Source organism: Oreochromis aureus, linkage group 7, assembly GCF_013358895.1.
Source record: "Oreochromis aureus strain Israel breed Guangdong linkage group 7, ZZ_aureus, whole genome shotgun sequence".
Taxonomy (NCBI): Eukaryota; Metazoa; Chordata; class Actinopteri; order Cichliformes; family Cichlidae; genus Oreochromis; species Oreochromis aureus.
In genome coordinates, this window is record NC_052948.1 from 23,897,122 (window position 1) to 23,917,678 (window position 20,557).

Below are 20,557 nucleotides of genomic sequence, written 5' to 3' on the forward strand. Positions count from 1 at the left end.
AGACACTTTTTCTTTTTTCATTGTTTGATTTTGCTAACATGTCAGCAAAAAAATACATTTGGATAAATGATTTTAATCAAATTAGCTTCTTTACTTGTTTTTTTGTTGTTGTTTTTCTTTATCAGCTTTACATGTAACAGTTATTGTTCTTGGCATCATTCTTCTGCTCCTGACTGCAGCAAGCGCTATGTGGTACTTTCAAGTGTGAGTAATGTTTTCAGGTGATCTGCATGGCTTAAAGCACTTAAGGAACACCAAAAGTTTTTGGTGTAATCCACATGTATTGTCTTTTATTAAAAACATTTTTCTCTGTCTTTTTGGAAAAGGAATGTTTTCAGGTGCTTGTCTCACTGGCAGCAGATGGATAACATCGAGACAGAGATGTGGAATTTTACTAATAATGCTATGAACCATCTCGGACTGCAAGGGGATGATGATGATGATGATGAAGAAGAATCACACCGGATGTACTCCAGTGACATCACTCTGTGTGTGAAGTCAGACATCAAAGCAAACTCTTCAGAGTGATATGACCATTTTGTGCAAGTTTTTTGTAGACACAGCTGTGTTATCTGATAAAAACAAGATTAGAAGATCACTCACACCATAAACTCTTTGGTTGATTGTTGTACTCATAAAAGTCCTTTATACAGCCTGTTACAGGACTCTTCTGGCTACAGACAACTAAATTGGGCTATATGTTTAGACTTGCTGTCATATACACATGAATGAAAGTGGAAGCCAACAGACGCTTCTTTCCTAGTGGTGGAGAAAAAACAATACAAATATGTAACTGACACACACCAATGTTGTAAAATAATATTGAAAATATACAATAATAATAGTGTGATCTGTATTTCTGTATTACAGACAACAGATACTAACAAACAAGCTTTCAAAGTAATACTACTATTACTTTTATTATGAAAATAAATTGTGCTTGGCTTTGGCCAAATCTTTCTTTGTAACTATGCATCTTGGCAATAAATACTGTTGCAAAGCCTGTTTATTTCCTCTTAAAGGGCGCAATTTAATTTGTAAAGAAATGCATGTGTGGGTTGTGCAGCAGAGACGAGTATGAAAAACTTACCAAATCTTCTCTGCCAATCGAGTAAAAGTGCATTTATTTGTATTTATTTCACGTAAAATAGCAAAAAAAATTATACTTCCAAATACACACGGGTACATGTTGTTACAAACGCAGCAACATGGCGGCGGTAATGAGTCGTTTCGGTATTTACGCACCGACATAAAACCAACGAAGAAGAAGACAACAACAGAGCCAAACCGTTGCTGTTTTTTTTGCTTTGCTCATCCATGCTTGTAAACGTTACGTTACAGCTTTGGTAGAAAGCACACGAAATGAGACGCCTGGGTTCCGTACAGCAGAAGATACCGTGTGTGTTTCTGACTGACGTGAAGGAAGAACAGTCCAGAAAACGCGACTGTCAGGTGAATGCATGTGCAGACACATTATCAGGCGCAGTAGGTTTATTATCTCCTGCTGCTACAGTTGTTAGCACGGAGAAGCACCCGTCGTGAACAAGTTCTTAGTCGTGTCTTTTTATCTTTTACTGGAAGTGAAATGTAAGCAGAGTAAATGTCTGAGCCAGAGCAGGGGGAGGTGGCTAACTGTATTTTCCTTTCGCCTGTAGCATGAAGACACACCTCGGGTCTTCCTCGACAGAGGACCACACTGATTTGCATAACGTAAACAACAGGGCAACAGGTTGAACAAATTAACTGACACATGGTCATCGGGACAAATAGTTGTACAGCTGGTTTCAACAGCGGAGAAATTTCTGTCTGATTTATTTATTTATCGTAAATGTGGTGCAATCTGGCATCAAACAGTTATATGCTGTGCCAACTTTCCAGTTTTTAATAGTGAGTCGAGTCGAGGCACTGCTGTGTGATGAATAGAGTAGAGCAAATACCTGCATGGCTGAATGAAGGGTTTTTCCTGCTTAAGCTTTACCAAAGCACCAAAATCTTCTTTGTCAGGTAACACAGACATATGCAGACCACTCTTGCAGGCTTAGTCACTGCAAGTCTGGAAAAAACAAACAAACAAACTCTGGAATGAAGAAAATTTTGGCCAGCCTACTGGAAAGCAGAAGAGAGGAAGAACATACCAGTTAACAGACTTATGGACATTTCAGCTCTATCATTAAAGACATGGAACAACCTGACAGATTACATTAAATTAATGTTTTATTACATGTAAGACTGAGAGCATCTTTACATAATTTAAATGTAGGCTAAACCTAACTGCAAGTTTGATATAAGGTCAGCAAGTGCAAATACATGGCCTGTTTTAGGATTGTAGTCAATGAGACTCGTAGAACAATAAAACTGGTTTCAATTTAAACCCTACAGGAAAAAAACTAAATCAAGGAATAAAGTTGTTTCTGAGAATTGATATTAATTACTGATGCTCATTACCGAAACACTTTAGACCCTGTTACTATGCACTCACTGAGCTCTGAGGGATCTTGTAGAGGCGACACTATCTGATGTTAATATACACAGCTCAAAGGAGAGATCTGCAGGTGTCAGGATAGAACTGCATATTTTATAGAATCTAACAGGAAAAGTCTGTTTTCACACATTAGCTGTTTACCCTCAAGTTAAATGGTTGCAAAGACTTATTTCAGTCATTTTCCTAGATATTCAGTAACATAATACTGTCATTTTCTTTATTCATTTCTTTAGTGGTTCTTTAGTTTTTCTTTTAGAACCCTACCACAGGGGGGCCACAAGCTGGTGTAGTGCTAGTGCCGTTCTCAACCCAGCATAAATGGGGAGGGTTATGTCAGGAAGGGCATCTGGTGTAAATCAACCATGTGAATCATCAAGAATGAGATTTCCATAGCAGATCAGTTGAGGCCTGGGTTAAGAACGACCGCCTACGGTGCTGTCGGCCAACAGGGTGTGGATGGAAGTTGTGCTGCTGTTAGCCGAAGAGGAAAAGAGGAAAGTTGGAAGGCATGTTTGGAGACAGAGAGAAGGATGGAGCCAGGGAAGGAAAGGGGATGACCAGAGTGAGGAAGGCCATGCAGAGGGTTTATGTGGCAGAGGGTTTATGTGACAGAGGAGGATGCTTGAAATAGAGGCAGAAGATGAAATAGTGTTCGTTAGTGTCTTTTAGGATGCTAGCTGGCCCCCCAGATTTTTCTCCACAGGGACACATCAAACAACATCCATCCATAGGTCTCCAGCCTGTCGCAGGCCCAAACATCATAGAAATGACTTGATTTATACAGAATGGTTACCCCGTTGATGGAACAGAAATATAATCACCACCATATTACACTATGGCTGTTTTTCCCAACCGTTTGGAGCTACGGCACATATTTCACATTAGAAAAATCACACGGCATACCTCCGAACAAAAATGTCACAAAAAACATATTGATCATTTTTCCCTGAACCACTACTCATGCTAGGGCCTTCATCTGGGTCAGATTGACTACTTTTTCTTTTCAAATATTTATCTATTGCTATGATGTGCTGCGTTGTCTCACAGCATGACTATTATATAATTTCTTCTTCATCATCTTCTGTTTTACTGGCAGTTGGCAACCTATTTAATTAGAGCAGGTAGTTGTACTGCTCTCTAGTGGAAGAGAATGTAATTGTTCTGCCCGTTACTCATGCCGGTCATTTAGAACAGCGGTCCCCAACCTTTTTTGCGCCACGGACCAGTTTAATGTCAGACAATATTTTCATGTACCGGCCTTTAAGGTGTCGCGGATAAATACAGCAAAATAAAATGAAACGACCAAGACAAAAACAATGGTAGTTTGTAAATATAATAATAAATGCAAATTCATTGTGTAATTGTATAACTTTATTAGCAGCGTCCTCCTGAAATACGCCAACAACATTGAGAGTAGCATCCTCCTCTCTGCCCCTTAATGCTCTCTGGTCACTATGGTAACGCGTTAATATTTCTTTCAAAATAAGACACACAACTACAACACGGGAAAAGACGATAAAAACCCCGAAAACCATAAATTTCACACCCAAGCCTCAACATGCCAGATCCACTTATCCACTTGATATGAGGCTAACTGGCAAACTGTAATTTAAATTTTTTTTTTTTTTCCCCTCTCTGATTTTTAAATGCATGTGCCTTAAAACTGCCAGATGCAAGAGTTCCCTGCAGAGCCTGGGATTAAAGTTTGTGGCTCTTGGAGGCCCGTTTCCTTTGCACAGTTTTTCTCTGAATTAGCTGGAGCAACCAGCTAATTCATGTCATATGTGCCGTGAGCACATTGGCATTCGTTCAAACTCTACACCACTTGAAGATAATTTTGCTTACAGTGGAGTGATAGATTTCAAATAAGTGTTTTTGAATCATTTGCCAAACTGATATACTTCATCCATCCATCTAAAACTGTAGCGAATGCTTTAATCTTGGCATAATGATGACACTGTATACTGATGATCATGAGTTTCTTATCACTGGCACCTCATCTGCATCCCCTTAATGTTATGTTTTTTATGTTGTGATAAATGTAGTCATGTCTGTTTATTGATAATAGCCAGAAAATGAAACGACATTTGTTTGAATCAGCACCTGTTAATAGATATATAGGAGATATACTTGAAGCGAATCGCTTTTCATGGGATTCACTTATATTTCATGTAATTGCAAAAGAAGCTGGTACAGATGCATATTTGACCTTTTGATTCCCTGGTTGCTAAAACTATGCAGTCATGAAAGTATTCTCAAATTGCATTAGATGAATTGTGCAGCTGATTCAGTGTCAGCACAGTCATGTAGTCTGTTGTTGGTTCTCTTGGTCTGTTGGTTCTTTAATCAGGCCCAAACTTATAATTGAAAAGTGGTGGTTTATAATGTGGGGCTTCAGTTTGATGCTATATAATATGTAGATAACTCATTTATGCATTCATGGTACCGTTACTAATGTTGGGTATAGTCACTTTCATTTATATCTTGCACTGATCAAACATGTGGTTTTGCTTCTCTTTAGCAATTTCAGGTTGTTGCCACAGAAAATGTGAACCCTGTTGCTCTGGAGGCTAACGTACATAGTGCGCTTGCCACTGAAAAACTTGATGGCACCTGCTGCTATGTTACAGTTCATAAAGGTGAGAAGATCTCAGAATAACACTGACCCTTTCCTAGTCAGCGTCTACAAACTGCTACTACTGTGTAGTTTTCTAAGTGGAGTTGATCTGTTTTCTTTAGGGCAGCCTTACCTGTGGGCTCGACTTGACAGAAGACCAAACAAACAAACAGAGAAGAGGTTTAAAAAGTACCAACATTCTCACAAAAGTTGTAAAGGTAGATTAACTTTGTCAAAAACAGTTCCACAAGATATTTGAACACTTTTTTTTTTGGTAATATTGCTTTTACACATCACCACAGTGGGTTTTTAGTGACTGAAGCAGATTCTGAGCCTCAATTCAGAGGGTTTAATAACAGTATTACTTAAAAATCCACTGTAGTGGTATACACAAGCATAATTACCAGAGACCTATGGGCCTAATTGTGAGAATATTGAGTGTGGAGCAAAAAACAAAAGGCCTGGAAAATATTAATACATAACACATTTAGCAGTGGGAAGGATTAAATTTTTCCGGGCTTTCTTTCAGGTTTCACGTGGAACATAGAGGAAGATTTTAAACCGGTGCCAGAAACATGGATCCCAGCTCATGGAGTCAAACATCACAACGGCCGTCCAGTGCCCGATGAACATGGACATATTCCAGGTTCTTAGTTCTTATTTTAGTTCGTGTGCAGTGCATTCACCTATGTCTATGTAAAAGAGTTTATGTAGAAAAATGGGGGTAAGTGTCAAAGACACGATAAGCAGCAAGTATCGTCCTTCACATGGAAACCATCAGCATGACGAGTACTTTTCTTTGTTGTTATAAATATGTAGGCTGGGTTCCAGTGGAGAGAGACAACAAGCAGTACTGCTGGCACTCCTCTGTGGTGGATTACAACGTTGGGCTTGCTCTTGTTCTCAGGCCTCGACGTGACAACGAAGACATGTTAGAAATCACATCAGTCCCATTAGCTGAGCTCCAGGAACAAACACTGGAGCTTATTGGAACCAATGTCAATGGAAACCCATATGGTAATAGAAACTACATTCATTTTTTTATATAATCTGTGGTTTGGAATTACAATTAATGATTAACATTAATTAACTTCATTGGGTGATTGATTTAAAACAAAAACTGAAGTAAACCAAGGTTCATTAATATTGTACAAACAGGGCTGGGCAGCAAAAAGCAGCCTGTCCACTGCCTGGTTACACATGGGAGTGTTCCAATCAGAAACCCACCACCCGTGGACTTCCAGCAGCTGTGCTCCTGGTTTCACGAGAATCCAGATGGTCGAGTTGAGGGTATAGTCTGGCACTGCAGTGACGGCACTCTCATCAAGGTGGGATGACATATATATTATTCAGTGCATTAAATGGATTTAAGTATCTGTATTAAAAGATTGAGCTGCCATAAGAAGTTTACAGAGAGCAATGCTGTCATGCTTCAGTGTTCTGAATAGTGTGAAATCAGGCACCGAGCTCTTCTGTGTGTGTTGTTAGGTTCATCGTCATCACCTGGGACTGAAGTGGCCAGAAGCGAACACTTGCCTTGGTAACAAGCCGGCGGCCATCCGTGTCGACGCTTACGGCAGCACAGACCTGTTTACATCGTTTGTAGCACTAAATGGACACTGCTTCAGCCGGCTTCAGGACATTCACTTTGAGCTATAAGTCCATGCGGGGAAAACAGATTTCTTTTCTCTCCGGATCTTGTGAGGATCTGCCGCTTTGCTGATAGATCCCTGATATTTCATCTGTAATTCCATGCGAGTGATTTACAATCCTATACTCATATAGATTAATTTATTCCACAGAAACCAGTTAAGAACTGCTGCTTTTTGAATTCATGAAAGTCTTAAGAGTAGCTTACAGTGAGTGAGCTGTTAGTGGAAGAAATAAGGAGAAAACTGACTGCCAAAGTTTAACGTTTAGCACCAAAAAGAAACGGTGAAGTGAATCAAAACTTAAGATGGTTTTGCAGAGATGTGTACAGCTTTAATGTAAAAATAACTGACCAACTTGGCATTTTTTTAGCAAGTTAAGTTAAAATGACCAATTTATATATACTGTATCCTACAACTCATCTGTTGCTAAGTGAAGAATAAATGTATGAAGGAATAAATACTAAAATTTTATTCAACAAATTTTTATTTGACAGAATACAAAAGTGACTGACAGTACACAGAAAAAAAACTTTAATGTTACGTACAAATTTACATTTTCACAACAATAAGTTAGTATTCACATATTAACACAAAAATATTGTGTCATTTCATTGTTAAAAGGAAACTCCTCCCTCAAAATCTCCAAGGAATGTGACTAAAAGCATGACTTACATACCCCACATTAAGTGATAGACACACTGGGCACTTCTGCCTTTACCCCAAATTGTTGACACACTTTTTTCAGCTGCTCCTCCAACAGAACATTCTTCTTCACCTCTAAGTTGTAGTTATATTTCAGGTCTTCGATTTCATCAAAAAATGCTGGGTCAAAGTTCTCCAGTTCTTTTTTCAGCTTCGTGACCTCAGCTTGAAGTTCGTTTTTTTCAGTTTCAGCTGCCTGCAGAAGTTTTTTGAGTTTCCCATAATCTATGGACACAAGAAGAGAAACCATCACGATTCTTCTTTAGACGGTACTGTATGTATGTTTACCTCATACCTGTCAAGGTGTTTGTTAAGACAGCACATATTTTAAAAAAAAAAATCCCAACCTCCCTCAGATTCACGCTGACAAAACAATAGCGTAGCTGGAAGACTCGCCTAGTTTAGATGTCGTCTCGCCGTATCGCTCACTGTATTCTTGCATCTTTCGTTTCAGTTCTTCATTCTCTTTTTCCAGCTGAGTGTTGGCCAGTCTTCACGTACATGACATGTAGAGTTTATCCAAAAGCAAAATGTAAAGTTGAATGTTTCAGACTAAGAAAGAAAAAAAAATCATTTCCATGCGAAGTTTAATGTACCTTCTTTCCGGGAAGGCCTTGCTGCGTCCCGCATCACCTTTTCCAGCAGCAGGAAAAGTTTTGAACACGTCAGCCTAAGAATGACAAACTGATAGCATCAATCAAATACAGCACCTAAAAAGACAAAACTTTTTGTCCCAGTCATAACCGTGTTACATCACAGATTTTGTCATCTCTTTTTTTCCAGAGAAAAAAAAAAGGATGATAACTAACTAAAAACTAAAGCTTCTCTTGAAAACACAACAAAATGTCCACAGAAAATGTCAACTCATTTTGCATTTGATGTCAAGGAAAATAAGACGCATTATAAACTGTGGAGCAACTCTAGAAACACAAACTTTTACACTTTACATTTTATTCCACTGAATCGACTTTAGATTTCGTGCACTATAATCTTATGACATGAAGTCGAATAAAACTAAAAGAATTTATTAAAACTAAATTATGCTTTTGTCAAAATATGACTAAAACTACAATAAAAAATGCTGTCAAAATAAACATAAGCTGCTGCATTAAAAACAGCCTGGGTAATAACAAGAAGTTTGAAAAACTGACATTTCCGGTCAGTATCTGCTTACCAAAGATTGTCATGACTGCTAGATTCAGCACTCTCTTAAAATAACAGCAACAATGAACAAATTCTGGCTACACGTTTTAAAGTTTTTGCCACCTGATCCTCGAGTTGTCGTATTGCTATCTGAGCTCTCTCCTCCCGCTCTGTCATCTCTTTCAGCTGTTGTTTGAGTTCAGACAGTCGGACGGTCTTTTGGGAGAGTTCCTTCTCCAGCTCCTTCATCTTGTTCTCAAACATCCTGCACAAATAGAAGTCAAATGACCATCAGATCTCAAATTGTGTCCAAAGTAAATAAACATGCTGTTTGTTAATATTGTCTTATTAAAGCTTGAGCATGAGACTGACGTAAATGAACATCCTTTATTACCAAAGAGTTTGCATAACGCTAAGCCTGTTAGCGACAGTCTATTTCGCAGCATACCAGAGTTTAAATTCCATGGGCATGATAATGATTGTGTATTTAAGTCACACGCTGCTGATTTAACCTGCTGCACAACCCTAAAACTTAAAAATTACTTTTAAGTGTCCTTTTCTGGAAGACTACAGGTTTCGCTGACCTGTTTACCACAGATGACTTCATGGTCTTAGTGTCCACCCCCTCTGTGATGGGCCTGGACAGAGCGTCCCTCAGTCTTTGCTTGGTGTCTTCCAGCTCTGCCTCGAGCTTCTCATTTGTCACTTCTAGAGTCGTCTTGGTCACTCTCAGCCTTTCTGCAGCCTCCATTTCCTTTTACAGTGACACGCATAGCCAAGAGACAAAAACAAGCATTTAGATTTTTTTGATAGGTTTTTTTTTTTTTTTTTGGAATAATTAATTCTGCCCCGACTCAATTTCTTTAAAACTAACTTGTAACAAGTCATAAAAGAAGTTACCCTTTTAATCTCCTTTCGAAGACGTTCGTTTTCAATCACTATTTTCTCCAGGCCTTTGGTTTTGGATTCAAGTTTGGAATTCAGATCAGTTTCAGCCTCACGCTTCAGCGTTTCAAAGTCAGCCTGGAAAACAGCGCTTACTGTCAACTGCAGTCACGGAACAAAGATGCTAAATAAACCTTTCCAAAAAAAATGTTTGTGATGTGTAAGGAGAGACAGGCGTTGGCAACCTTTAGCTTAATATTTTCTTTCTCCAGGGCAGTGACTTTGTCTTGATTCACAGTGGCGCTGGATTTCTTCAGTGTTTCATTTTCCCGCTGCACCCTCTCCACCACCTTCTTCATCAATCCAATCGTCTTCTCGAGCTCAGGCACCGTTTTACCACTGTGACCACCCTGATGAGGATCACAGAACAAATCATGTATTACATCAGAACTAGTTCATTTTCTTGTTAGCTGTGTTTCAAGGTGATTCTGTTTTAATTCCTATGTACAGATTTATTTTCAGTTGTTTTAAACATGTCTAACATGCCTACACGTGTAGGCAAAGAAAAAAAAAAAACGTACTCCACGTATATGAGCCAGCTTTTTTTCTGCCTCTGTCTTTTCCTTTTTCAGTGCGTTGCACATCTCCTTAAGGTCCGCAACTTGATTCTGTAGGGGGGAAAAAACAAAACACCTTTGGCAAAAAAAACTACTTCCAGTTTGTCCAAATCAAAGTATTAATTTAATAGATTTGCTCCATTCTTTTAAACCTCTTAATGTGGTGCTGAAAGAAAAACAACATGATGCTACAGATGAAGTCACTTTTTAATAAAGCAAACTTTCATTATTTTTATGTATTTTTGTAAATGGTCTATTATTAAAGGATTCTTAAGCGAATTAATGCAAATGTGTTTAATGAAGAGATAAACTCTGCAGGTGCCATCAATGGTCTTCTTTATATTTTAAAATTATAGTTCTCACACAGGAAATGTTTACAGTCAGGGCTTTCTGCCAAACTGGCTCTCCCAGATCTGCAGCTTGTAACATTTATTAAAAAAAAATATATATATATTATGGATGTATGTATGTTTTCATATATCCATAGCCCTCGTGTTGCACTGATCAGCTACCTCAGTCTAATTGGGTAATGTCTACCTTGAGCCTTGGCAGGTCTTTGTTGGTCTGCTCCAGCTGAAAGCGCAGCTCCAGGTTCTCAGAGGCCAGCTTGAGGTTTTCTTTTTGGAGGTCCTGCTCTCTCTCTGATGGAGTATTGGTGCCTCGTCCTGAAGTCTAGAAGACAGCAAGGGCACAGAGTGAACCAGGTGGAAATAAAGGTTATCAAATTAAACTGAAACAAAATATTGCAAAGGGAAACCACTGGGAACATCGAGTCCATGATAGACTGAGGGAAGGAAACAACGGCACACTAAAAAGCAAGTCACGGCGCAATTTTTGCTCTTCCATGTCTAATGCTATCACAGCACTACCACTCCAGCAGGGTGACTACAGAAGCCTTCAGATACCTTTCGACAGCTCACAGATTTGCCTTCACGTTTTTTTACTCCATGATCCATCTTGTTCCTGATGAAATGTTTGCTATGAATAGAGCTGGGGTCCTCATCTTCATGTAATGGATTTTCCACACTTGCATTCTTTGTTGTGTCATCTTTCTGTGTAACCCATTCGTCCACCTGCTGTGGCTTCTCTGATGCGATTCCCACATCATAATCATTATCATCTGTATTTTGATCGTCTTGGTCGCCAACAGCCTCTTTATTTAGCGCTTCACTCATTTCATCATCTGTAACTGCCTCTGCTGGAGGGGGTGATATAACTGATCCTGGTCTTCCTGACAGTTCATCAGGCTCACTTTCCTTTCTTGCCTGTTCTTCTTCCTTGTCTTCAGGTGTATGAACTTTGGAGCCACAATGAATTTCTTCTGTGCCTTCTAAAATGTCACCTTCGGTTTGTTTCTCATCATCTTCAGCATTATCAGTTCTAAGATCTACTTCTCTGGTCACATCTGGTTCGAGATCGCCTGGAGCTTCAGAGCTTGGTTGCGCTTGTTTAGTGTGAACATCATCTGCTTCTGCACAGCTGGTCTGAGTTTCTCTGTTCACCCAAGTCTGCTTTGGCTCCCTCTGTTGGTCAAAGGTATCTTCAGCAGTTTCAGTGCTGAGAAGGCTTCTGCAGGATTCAACAGGACAGGAACCCGCATGCCCTTCACATGATCCATCGTCCACATCAAAAGTAGCAGAGCGAATCTCTCTTAGAGTCTGAGAAGAGATGCTTTTTCCCTTCGTGGACAAACACAGTTAAATGAAAGATGTGTATTGAGAAAACTGGACGTTAAAAAAAGGGTGAATGCAGAAATGAAATAAATTTTAACGAAACCCCCCTTTCATTATGTTATTTTTGAAAAGTAAAAGGCAAACCTCAGCTTCTGCTTAAGGTCCATACTCATAAATAAGAGTAAAAAATATCTGTGTCTTCCAATTAGAGCTGCAAATGACACTAACATATAAACAGATGTTTTCCTTGTACACCCATGCCCTTATGAATAGCAACCAAAGAAATTAATTGACAAAATAATAGCCTTAACATTAAATCCCATGTTAAGTTAGTTAAGAATAATGAATTTAAAATGACATAAAATGAGTAAAACCAGCAAATTTCCATATTTCAAAGTTGGAAGCTGCCCTTTTGCTTGATGAAATTCTTACATGTATCTTATTTGTTGATCTCAGAGTCAAATAAATACTTACAGAAGGTCTTGATGGTGATTCTTTGATAACCTGGCTCTCTAAGGAACGGAGTCTCTCCTCCAGGAAGCGGTTTCTCAGCATCATATCCTCAATGGCACCGTCACGCGGTAAAGCCTGTTGCTGTCTGTACATTGAGTAAGAAAACAAGAATAGAATAGAATAGAATAATCCTTTAATTGTCCCACAAGGGGAAATTTGGTTGTAACAGCAGCCAGAAAGACACATATACAAACAAACAGTACACAGGACACAGAACAGAAACATACACAGTTTTTTCTTACATATTTACAATGGACAATGGTTACTATAAACAGAGTACTGTACAGTTATTAAATTAAATATAAATAACTACAGATAAGAGGCAAACCAGGTTGTAGTGCGAATCGGTTGATTAACTTATTGCAGTTACAGTGCAGATGTAAACATCTATGATTGTTGGGAGCAGTTCTGATTGTACAGTCTGACAGCTGCAGGGAGGTTTGGACTATGTAAAGCTGCTCTATCAGACAGAATCTATAATTACCAACAGTTTACAAGCACTGAAACATATAGTGTCACAGGCAAAGGCAAGGACATCAGTGCTCGAGTGACATCATCTTTATGTATCCATGCACACATTAACTTGATTTAAGTTTGCCGTATTAATCCTGGATATTTTTTTAATTAAAAGAGTGTATTTGTGGTTAACTTTACGACATCCAGCTGCATAGTTTTGAGATCTGAATATGATTACTGTAAGCATGTTTTTTCATAACTAATGCACTGGTATTTTGGTCAATATTTAGTGTTTGTTTGTGATTAGTTTTATTATATTATTATGTTTATTACTGCGTATTTATTACTAAAACAATTCATTGTGAGTTTTTATTGTCCAATTAGTTAATGTTTACTGCCTCTTTTGTGTATATGTAATTTAACGGCACACTACACATAATATTGAATTTTGTGTATGTGATTCAGATTCTTTTATTGTTTCGTAAAGTTAGCATGTTCCAAGAATGGCCTACTCTCCATCAAGAAGAGAAAGAGATGAAGCCGAAGCCTAGAAAACTATCAACGTGCCCGCCTAAATGCAATCTACACGTTAGGACATTTGAATACTTTATAGTGAGAATCTCTGTCTCCAGGTCTGAGTTCTTCTTCTTCAGCTCCTCCATCTCCTTCTCCATCTCAGTGGACCGCACCCCCACCACCTGATCAGCGGTGACCCCTCGAGCCTTCAGCTTTTTCTGCAGCGCACTCTTCTCTTGCTCCAGCCTATAAACGCAAAAAGACACAAGAAGCAAATAAAACGAATTAAGTGACAGTTCCACTGACACACTAACGTCTTCTACATCCACACAAGTGCCTCTGGGTTTTAGACAGAAAACACAAAGAGAAGTAAGTCAACGAAGGCTGTTTGTGTCATGTCCAAACTAACCTGGCATAGAGGTCTTTAAGAGTGCTGAGCTGTTTTGAGAGGGATTCATTCTCTCGTTCCTTCTCCTTCAGTGAATTTTTGACCTTCTCCATCTTGGCCTGCCATTTCTTGCCCTCCTCCCATCGCACAATTTCTTCTTTAGTCTGTCCAAAATGTATCAAATCACTACATGTACAACATATAAATATTAATAATATATTAAAAGGCTGCAGAAAACAAGAGTCCTTTTCACTCGTGTCCCAAAAGGCCATCGGAGAGCCGCTGTGATTAAACACATTCGCAAGGGAAGGTTTTCAAATGACAAACAGCAACTTTGGGCAGCAGATTTGGTCAAAGTCACTGATGTTCCTTCAGAGATCAGTGCAGCCCTTATGAACAAATGCTTTCTTCCACCTATCTTGTTCTGCTTATTGATTAAAATAACAGGGCTGGTTGCAAACTGATGTTACTTTGCACTAAAAAAAGAAAGAAAAAACACCAACGACTGTACTGACTCAGTTTCAAGTGACTCTCATCTCCTGTAATATGTGCCTCTTTTCCACGATGTGCATAGCCAGGAAAAGAGCAAAATATCGCTGTACTATTTGGCCCCGGTCACTGCACCACCTTGATAACAGGGCCCAAAATATTTGATGCCGACTGAATTGATGTTCATACCTTTCCGTGATCGTCTTTGACGTGTTTTATTTCAGCTCTTTTCTCCAAGTCAGACTCCAGTCTCCAGATCTTCTTCTGCAGATTCTCAATAGTTGGTCGCTTTCCATCTGCTTCTCGTTGGCTCTAAAAACAAACACGAAAGCACCTTTTCTCAGACAGGTACATAGATGGAGCTGGAAAGTTTTCTGTTTAGGTTAGGGTCACAGTGGGGAGTTTTGGTTAATATATAAATTATAGCCCAACTCCTGAGATAAACCTGAAACTTAACTTACAAAAAAATAACTCCTACATGGTACTGATCCACAAGAATTAAATCAGTTCTGATATATGAGCTTGTGACATGTGAGATTCCATTCTTGATGCATGCTTCAGTTTTTTGCCACAGATAAGCATGACAGGGTTTGGATGTCTCTCATCTCGTGTTTTATCACCTGCAAGGTCTGACGCCTAAACAAAAGCATGTGGTCGCTCGTCAGCATGAGGTTCCAATGTAACATGTAGCTTAACAACAACAAGCAGCGGCTCAAAGCTAGCTGTATGATTCCTCAGGAATCCCTGGTGTGGTTTGTGATTTCGCACTTTCTGGAGGCACTAACTTGAAGAGCACTGGTGAGCCTTTTGATTTGCTGCTTGAGTTCCTCGATTTCTTGTTCTTGCGCCTCCTTCTCAGCTTGCAGACGTCTTTGGGTTTTCTGAGCTATCTGGATGTCTTGGTTCAGCCTGTCCACTTCCTCTTTCAAGGAGCTCTCGCGGCTTCTGGCTGATTTGGCAGACTCTTTTGCCGCTTGAAGTTCTTCACTAATTTCTTGCATTCGCACCTTTGGGAAAAGAAAAAGACATTTTAAATCTTATCCAATTCAAAAAAGTCTGATATTATTTCATGATGAGAAATGGCAACCATAAAAGACACGATAGTAATCCATTTTCTGTGTGGCCAAAATCAGAGTTTTCTTTTGTTCTATAGAGTAACATTTTGCCTCAAATCAATTAAAACACATAAAGTCTGTGAAGGTTCTCAGTCATCCAGGTCACTGTAGTCGAAGGAGCTTGGAAAGAAAAGCATCTGGACTTCTTTAAGTTGCTTGAAGACGTTTCACCTCTCATCCGAGAAGCTTCTTCAGAGACTCTTTTCTTTCCAAGCTCCTTTGACTAAAACACATAAAGGTTTCACAGTGTTGTGCTGGGTGAAGTTTACTTTAATACCACAAATACTGTGTCAATCACACACACTGTTCTTTAAGTGTAAATAACTACCAGTATGGAAAAACGGCTGCATTTGCCTAAACAAATAGAATGATGAATAGCAGCACTGCAAAACATGTAGATCATTTAAATTTATGTGCTATAAAAACTTTGCACTGTATTCATTACTTTCGTGCCACGGCACACAGACTAAGTGCCTGTAATGTTTTTTTTCCTTAATCAGTTGAACTAAATCATGATAACTTTTTTCTATCTACCAGCTTTATAAATCACTCCGAGCCTCCCATGAGGATGCTAATGGTAATTAATGATGGGAGGAAGGGTTGGTTGAGGCTAGCCAGATGTCAAACATGCTGTTTATGCAACAAGCCCAGTGCAAGCAGCTTGTTCACCAATTTGATCTTTGGTTAGTTACTATTCAAAAACATCAGGTTGTGACTGTATAAGCCTGGCTCCTAAAACTGAGTGAATGATAAAAAATGCAAATAAATCAGAATGCAGTGATTTTGAGATCATCTACAAATCTATACCATTTAAAAATACAACCAGGACCAAATATTAAATATGAAATTGACAGGGTTTTTTTTTTAGCCCAGCATGTTTTAAAAAAAGGTTGGAGCAGGGACATAGTTTCCACTGTCTGGTATCTGGTTATTGTAGCTCTGAAAGCAAATTGTTTTTCCATATCTGCTTGATAATGTTTCATACAGTACTAAATGTTGTTGATGGGTTACAAGTCTGGAAAGTAAAGACCAGAAAGAGATGCTGTTGTAATACACGCAGAATCTGCTTTGTCTTTGTCTTGACAAAGTTCTCCCTAAAAAGGCCAGAGTACTTGACATCCAATTATTTCCAGAAACCATTTGATTGGTCAGGGTGCAGGACAGTTTCCTTTCTTCCCCAGTCCATCTTCAATGAGCTCAGGCTCAGAGAAGGTGAAGGCAGTCTAGGATGTTGTTTATATACACTATTAAAAATTATTTGCTTGTCTGCCTTCGTACACATGAACTTGAGTGGCATCTCATTCTTGATCCATAGAGTTTAATATGATGTCCTCCCACACAATACAGTTATAACAGCTTCGACTCTTCTAGGAAGGCTTTCCACAAAGTTTAGGAGTGTTTTTATGAGAATTTTTGACCTTTCTTCCAGAAATGCATTTCTGATGTTGGACGAGAAGGCCTGGCTCACAGTCTCCACTCTAATTAATCCCAAAGATGTTCTGTCAGGTTGAGGTCAGGACTCTGTGCAGGACAGTCAAGTTCTTCCACACCAAACTCACTCATTCATGCCTTTATGGACCTTGTTTTGTGCCCTGTGCAGTCATGTTAGAACAGGAAGGGACCGTCCCCAGAATGTTCCCACAAAATTGGGTGCATGAAATTGTCCAAAATGTTTTGCTGAAGTATTAAGAGTTCCTTTCACTGGAACAAAGGGGCTGAGCCCAACGTCTGAAAAACAACCCCACACCACAAACCCAGACTTGTCCATCAGATTGCCAGAAGGAGACATGTGATTTATCAGTCCAGATAACAGGTCTCCACTGCTCTAGAGTCGAGTGGCAGCATGCGTTACATCACTGCATCTGATGCTTTACACATTGTGCTCAGTGAGATAAGGCTTGGATTCAGCTGCTCAGCCATGGAAACAAATTCCATGAAGGTGCACGCTGTTCTTTGCTAATCTGAAGGCCACAAGTTTGCATGCCTAGATGCTTGATGTTATACACCTGTGGCCATGAAAGTGATTGGAACACCCGAATTCAATGATCTGGATGGGTGACTGAATACCTTTGGTAATATAGTATATCTTTCTTTGCATATTATTGCTTTGAGACTAATTTGCAGATGCAGCAACAAACTTTGATCATTAACACTGGTTTACAAAAGTGTTCCTGAGCCCATGCTGTGATTACTTCCACCAAGGAGGTTATATTTTTGGTAGCATGTTATTCTGTTTGTTGGTAAACACAATGGCTATGTAGGGTGTAGAGTGGGGTAATGTTAACAATCCATTAAAATTTGCCTTACATCCACCAGTGTTCAAGGTCCACTTAATGATTTATTGGTCAAATATTGACAAAAAAAGCCTTATAACATAATAAAACTGTGAATTTTACAAATGTGGTGTGTATTGTCAACACATAAAAGCATTATATAAATATTTAAAATATGGCAAGGTCAATCGATAGATCTGTTGGTCAAACTGATAATATTATATAGAGCTATTTAAAACTATGTTTCTTGGTTCTATTATTTGCATTGACAACATAAAAGCATATAAGAATGATATATGGAGATTCTGAATAATCAAAGCAAACACTGTCATAATCAAAGTAAACATCTGTCATGCTGCCCTGTCTGATTTATACTACACTACAAACTTACCTTTAAAAATATTCCCTCAAAAGTAAATTCTGCACAGAGAGTGAGCTGCCTTGGCAGAGGTTTGCATTCTCTAACTGTTTCTTGTTTCCACTATGAGGCCAGAAGATTGCAAAAACTCTTTTAATAACCAGTTTCTTAAGATTTCTCCAGATTCTCAAACTTTTCTAATATTATTTGCCATGCTTGACAAAATCCTCAGATTCTTTTCTTTTTTACTTATGAAACACAGCCTCAAACAACAGAAAGCTTGTTTCATTGTTTGTTTTACCATCTGTTGTGGCCAATTTAACTTCTTCTTTTTGTAACCTTCTGGACTCATATTCAAAGTGAGCATTTAATTTTCTAGGAACAATAAAAAAGTCTTGGTAGTACTTGATTTATGGTCTTTGTACTATTTTCATTTTAATATGGTGTTGAAATAAATTACATATCCCTGCATTCTGGGTTTTTTTTTCACTTTTAAACAGCGTACCAACTCTTCTCAGAACAACATTGTAAAACATTACAAACTAGAAGCAGGTTTTTGGCAAGTATAGAACCAACAGTAAATCATTATTTGTGGTGTTGAATAACTAGTTCAACAGCTGATGAAATACAACATACACACACACACAGACACCCCACTCAAAACAAAACAAACAAACAAAAAAAAAACATTCTGATGACTGTGGGCTCTTACCTTCAGGTCTTTGGTTTGTCTGTCAATCAGCATCTGGACATTCAGACTCTCCTCTTTCTGTGCAGCACTTGCTATAACTTGCTGTTCTGCAGCAGACGTCATTTCCGCACGCAGGTTCAACAGAACCTTACTGAGAGCCTTTAAAATACACACAATACGTCAGCATCTATTAACAGATTCTTTCCCCTCTACCATACACATAATTTTGGTAAGCAAACTGCAAAACTGACATTGACGCAATCAAAAACATCTGACTTTACAATGTGTGTGTAATTATAAATGCATCATTTAAAAGACTTTCTGCAGCTGTAATAAAGCTGAAACAGATATCCAAATCATTTAGTCACAAAATCATTATACTGGGTGAACTCTAAATATTCAGGTGAGGCTTCCACTCCATCACACCGCCAGCGCAGAGAGAAGACAGTCAAGATTTATTTCACAAATTTGGAGTAGGAAGGACTTACGGTACGAAGGGAAAATACCAACTATGAGTGGAAAGCATTTTCTCAGTACGCTGAAACTATTCTGAGTGCCAATCACTTTACACGTGTGCACGACTTTCAAAGAAAAACTGGGGGGAAAAAACAACAACCTTTAGCTGTTTGTCTTTCTGGGTGAGCTGTGCCTTCTGTTGTTCCACTAGATTTTTCATGGAGTTACTGGGGGAGCGGACATTAGCCTCCTTCTGGGCCTCCAGTTCAGCTCGAAGATCATTCATCTCCTTCTCCATCTGGGCCATCTGGCTCCTCTGATCCTCATTCTCTGCAGTCAGAGCTTTCACCTGGCTGACATGATATTCCTCCAGCCTGCAACAAATCCCCCATATCAGTTTTAAGACAAGAAATCTGTTAGCTTTGCATACTTTCGGGATTACTTTGCCTCAGTTTGAGAATAATGACTTAAAAAAAATGTGATCAACATGTGTCCGTGGCATTAAAGGGATTTAGTTATGAGTTTTTAAAAAAAAATATTGCACTATTGAAAGCAACATTTTTTCCCCTCTGGCCAGTAGTTAACATTGTTACTTCACAGCCAGAAAGTTAGAAAATTACTGGTTTGAACCACAAGTGGGGCCTTTCTGTTTTTGGATGTTCTCCTGGTGACTGGTTTGGGTTTCCTCTGAGTAATCCAGCTTCCTTCCACACTTCAAACACATGCATGTTATGTTAACTGGTGATTCTAAATTTCCCATGTATAAGAGACAGGCAAAGTGCCAAAGGTTACAGACTTTGTAGTTAAATGTGGCTTGTACTCTAAAGTACTTAAGGTGGTCTGTAAGACTTGCCATCTTGATATGAACTAACGCCAGTGATCTAAACTGTGTAGGCGTTAGTATTTTAGCCTGATAGATCAGGACAATGGAGCTGTGGAATGATGCTTTGTAAACTAAGGAAAGAATCTGTCTGGCACTAATGCAGCTCTGATCCCAGGCTTATAGTGATCTCAGCCATTGCATCAATTGTGTGAAAAGCAACATAGCAGCATATCAAGGGGTAACAGGGTCTAATGTCAGCGCTAGGGCGTAGTCTCACACCTCATATCCTTAAAAAAAAAACCTCTACTCTTTTTTTAAAATCTTCTAACTCAATGACTTTAAATAATATTGAAATATCCAATGTCGATAACTCAGAGGCTGACACGAGCATAGATGTTCTTTTTAATTTTTACAGATAGCAAGTTGAATCAAACATCACAAAGTGGGTTGCCCATTAATCAGAAGGTCTGTTGTTCGATCCCTGGCTAATCCAGTGTGCATTTTCAAAGTGTCCTTGGGCAATATTCTGAATCCCAAAACAAAGCTTCTATTGGTATGTGAGTGTGATAAGGAAAATGTCAAATGTCTACAATAAGAGCTGTATGAACATGTGAGCAAATGGCTAAAGCTTGTAGTGTTAAAGGCCTTTTGAGAACAAAAGTCTAGAAAAGTTGCATCTTTGTGTGGACACACCCCTGGCTTAAATAC

General features: G+C 38.9%; 4 protein-coding genes across 8 annotated transcripts in view; 2 read left to right on the forward strand and 2 right to left on the reverse strand.

Moving 5' to 3' along the window:
• The window catches only part of lyve1b (lymphatic vessel endothelial hyaluronic receptor 1b), a 3,077-nt gene extending 2,074 nt beyond the window's left edge, over positions 1–1,003 (forward strand). For both annotated transcript variants that reach the window (XM_031731914.2, XM_031731915.2), the window contains exons 5-6: positions 126–204; positions 327–1,003. In XM_031731914.2, coding sequence (XP_031587774.1) covers positions 126–204; positions 327–528 — 281 coding nt within the window. In that variant the 3' untranslated portion in view covers positions 529–1,003. The remainder of the gene's footprint in view (positions 1–125; positions 205–326) is intronic.
• The window catches only part of LOC120441046 (microtubule-associated tumor suppressor 1 homolog), a 13,951-nt gene extending 12,688 nt beyond the window's left edge, over positions 1–1,263 (reverse strand). Inside the window, exon 1 of the mRNA XM_039614677.1 lies at positions 1,091–1,263. Coding sequence (XP_039470611.1) covers positions 1,091–1,251 — 161 coding nt within the window. The 5' untranslated portion in view covers positions 1,252–1,263. The remainder of the gene's footprint in view (positions 1–1,090) is intronic.
• On the forward strand, positions 1,240–7,222 carry c7h12orf29 (chromosome 7 C12orf29 homolog). Of its 2 annotated transcripts, none has more exons than XM_031731870.2 (7): positions 1,240–1,452; positions 5,004–5,121; positions 5,222–5,317; positions 5,629–5,745; positions 5,919–6,116; positions 6,258–6,427; positions 6,588–7,222. In XM_031731870.2, exons 1-7 carry the CDS (start codon positions 1,363–1,365, stop codon positions 6,756–6,758), a joined length of 960 nt encoding a protein of 319 aa, XP_031587730.1. In that variant the 5' UTR covers positions 1,240–1,362; the 3' UTR covers positions 6,759–7,222. The 2 variants fall into 2 exon arrangements, with proteins under 2 accessions (XP_031587730.1, XP_031587731.1); XM_031731871.2 differs by having other exon boundaries at positions 1,310–1,452; positions 5,227–5,317.
• Positions 7,223–7,363: 141 nt separating this feature from the next.
• Positions 7,364–20,557, reverse strand: part of cep290 (centrosomal protein 290) — a 42,378-nt gene continuing 29,184 nt past the window's right edge. For all 3 annotated transcript variants that reach the window (XM_039614676.1, XM_039614675.1, XM_031731872.2), the window contains 16 exons: positions 19,187–19,400; positions 18,592–18,729; positions 14,919–15,140; positions 14,323–14,445; positions 13,666–13,808; positions 13,347–13,502; positions 12,246–12,369; positions 10,636–10,770; positions 10,063–10,149; positions 9,727–9,891; positions 9,497–9,619; positions 9,181–9,350; positions 8,720–8,861; positions 8,050–8,123; positions 7,850–7,944; positions 7,364–7,678 (listed from right to left, as the gene is read on the reverse strand). In XM_039614676.1, the coding sequence (XP_039470610.1) occupies positions 7,434–7,678; positions 7,850–7,944; positions 8,050–8,123; positions 8,720–8,861; positions 9,181–9,350; positions 9,497–9,619; positions 9,727–9,891; positions 10,063–10,149; positions 10,636–10,770; positions 12,246–12,369; positions 13,347–13,502; positions 13,666–13,808; positions 14,323–14,445; positions 14,919–15,140; positions 18,592–18,729; positions 19,187–19,400 (2,356 nt within the window). In that variant the 3' untranslated portion in view covers positions 7,364–7,433. The remainder of the gene's footprint in view (positions 7,679–7,849; positions 7,945–8,049; positions 8,124–8,719; positions 8,862–9,180; positions 9,351–9,496; positions 9,620–9,726; positions 9,892–10,062; positions 10,150–10,635; positions 10,771–12,245; positions 12,370–13,346; positions 13,503–13,665; positions 13,809–14,322; positions 14,446–14,918; positions 15,141–18,591; positions 18,730–19,186; positions 19,401–20,557) is intronic.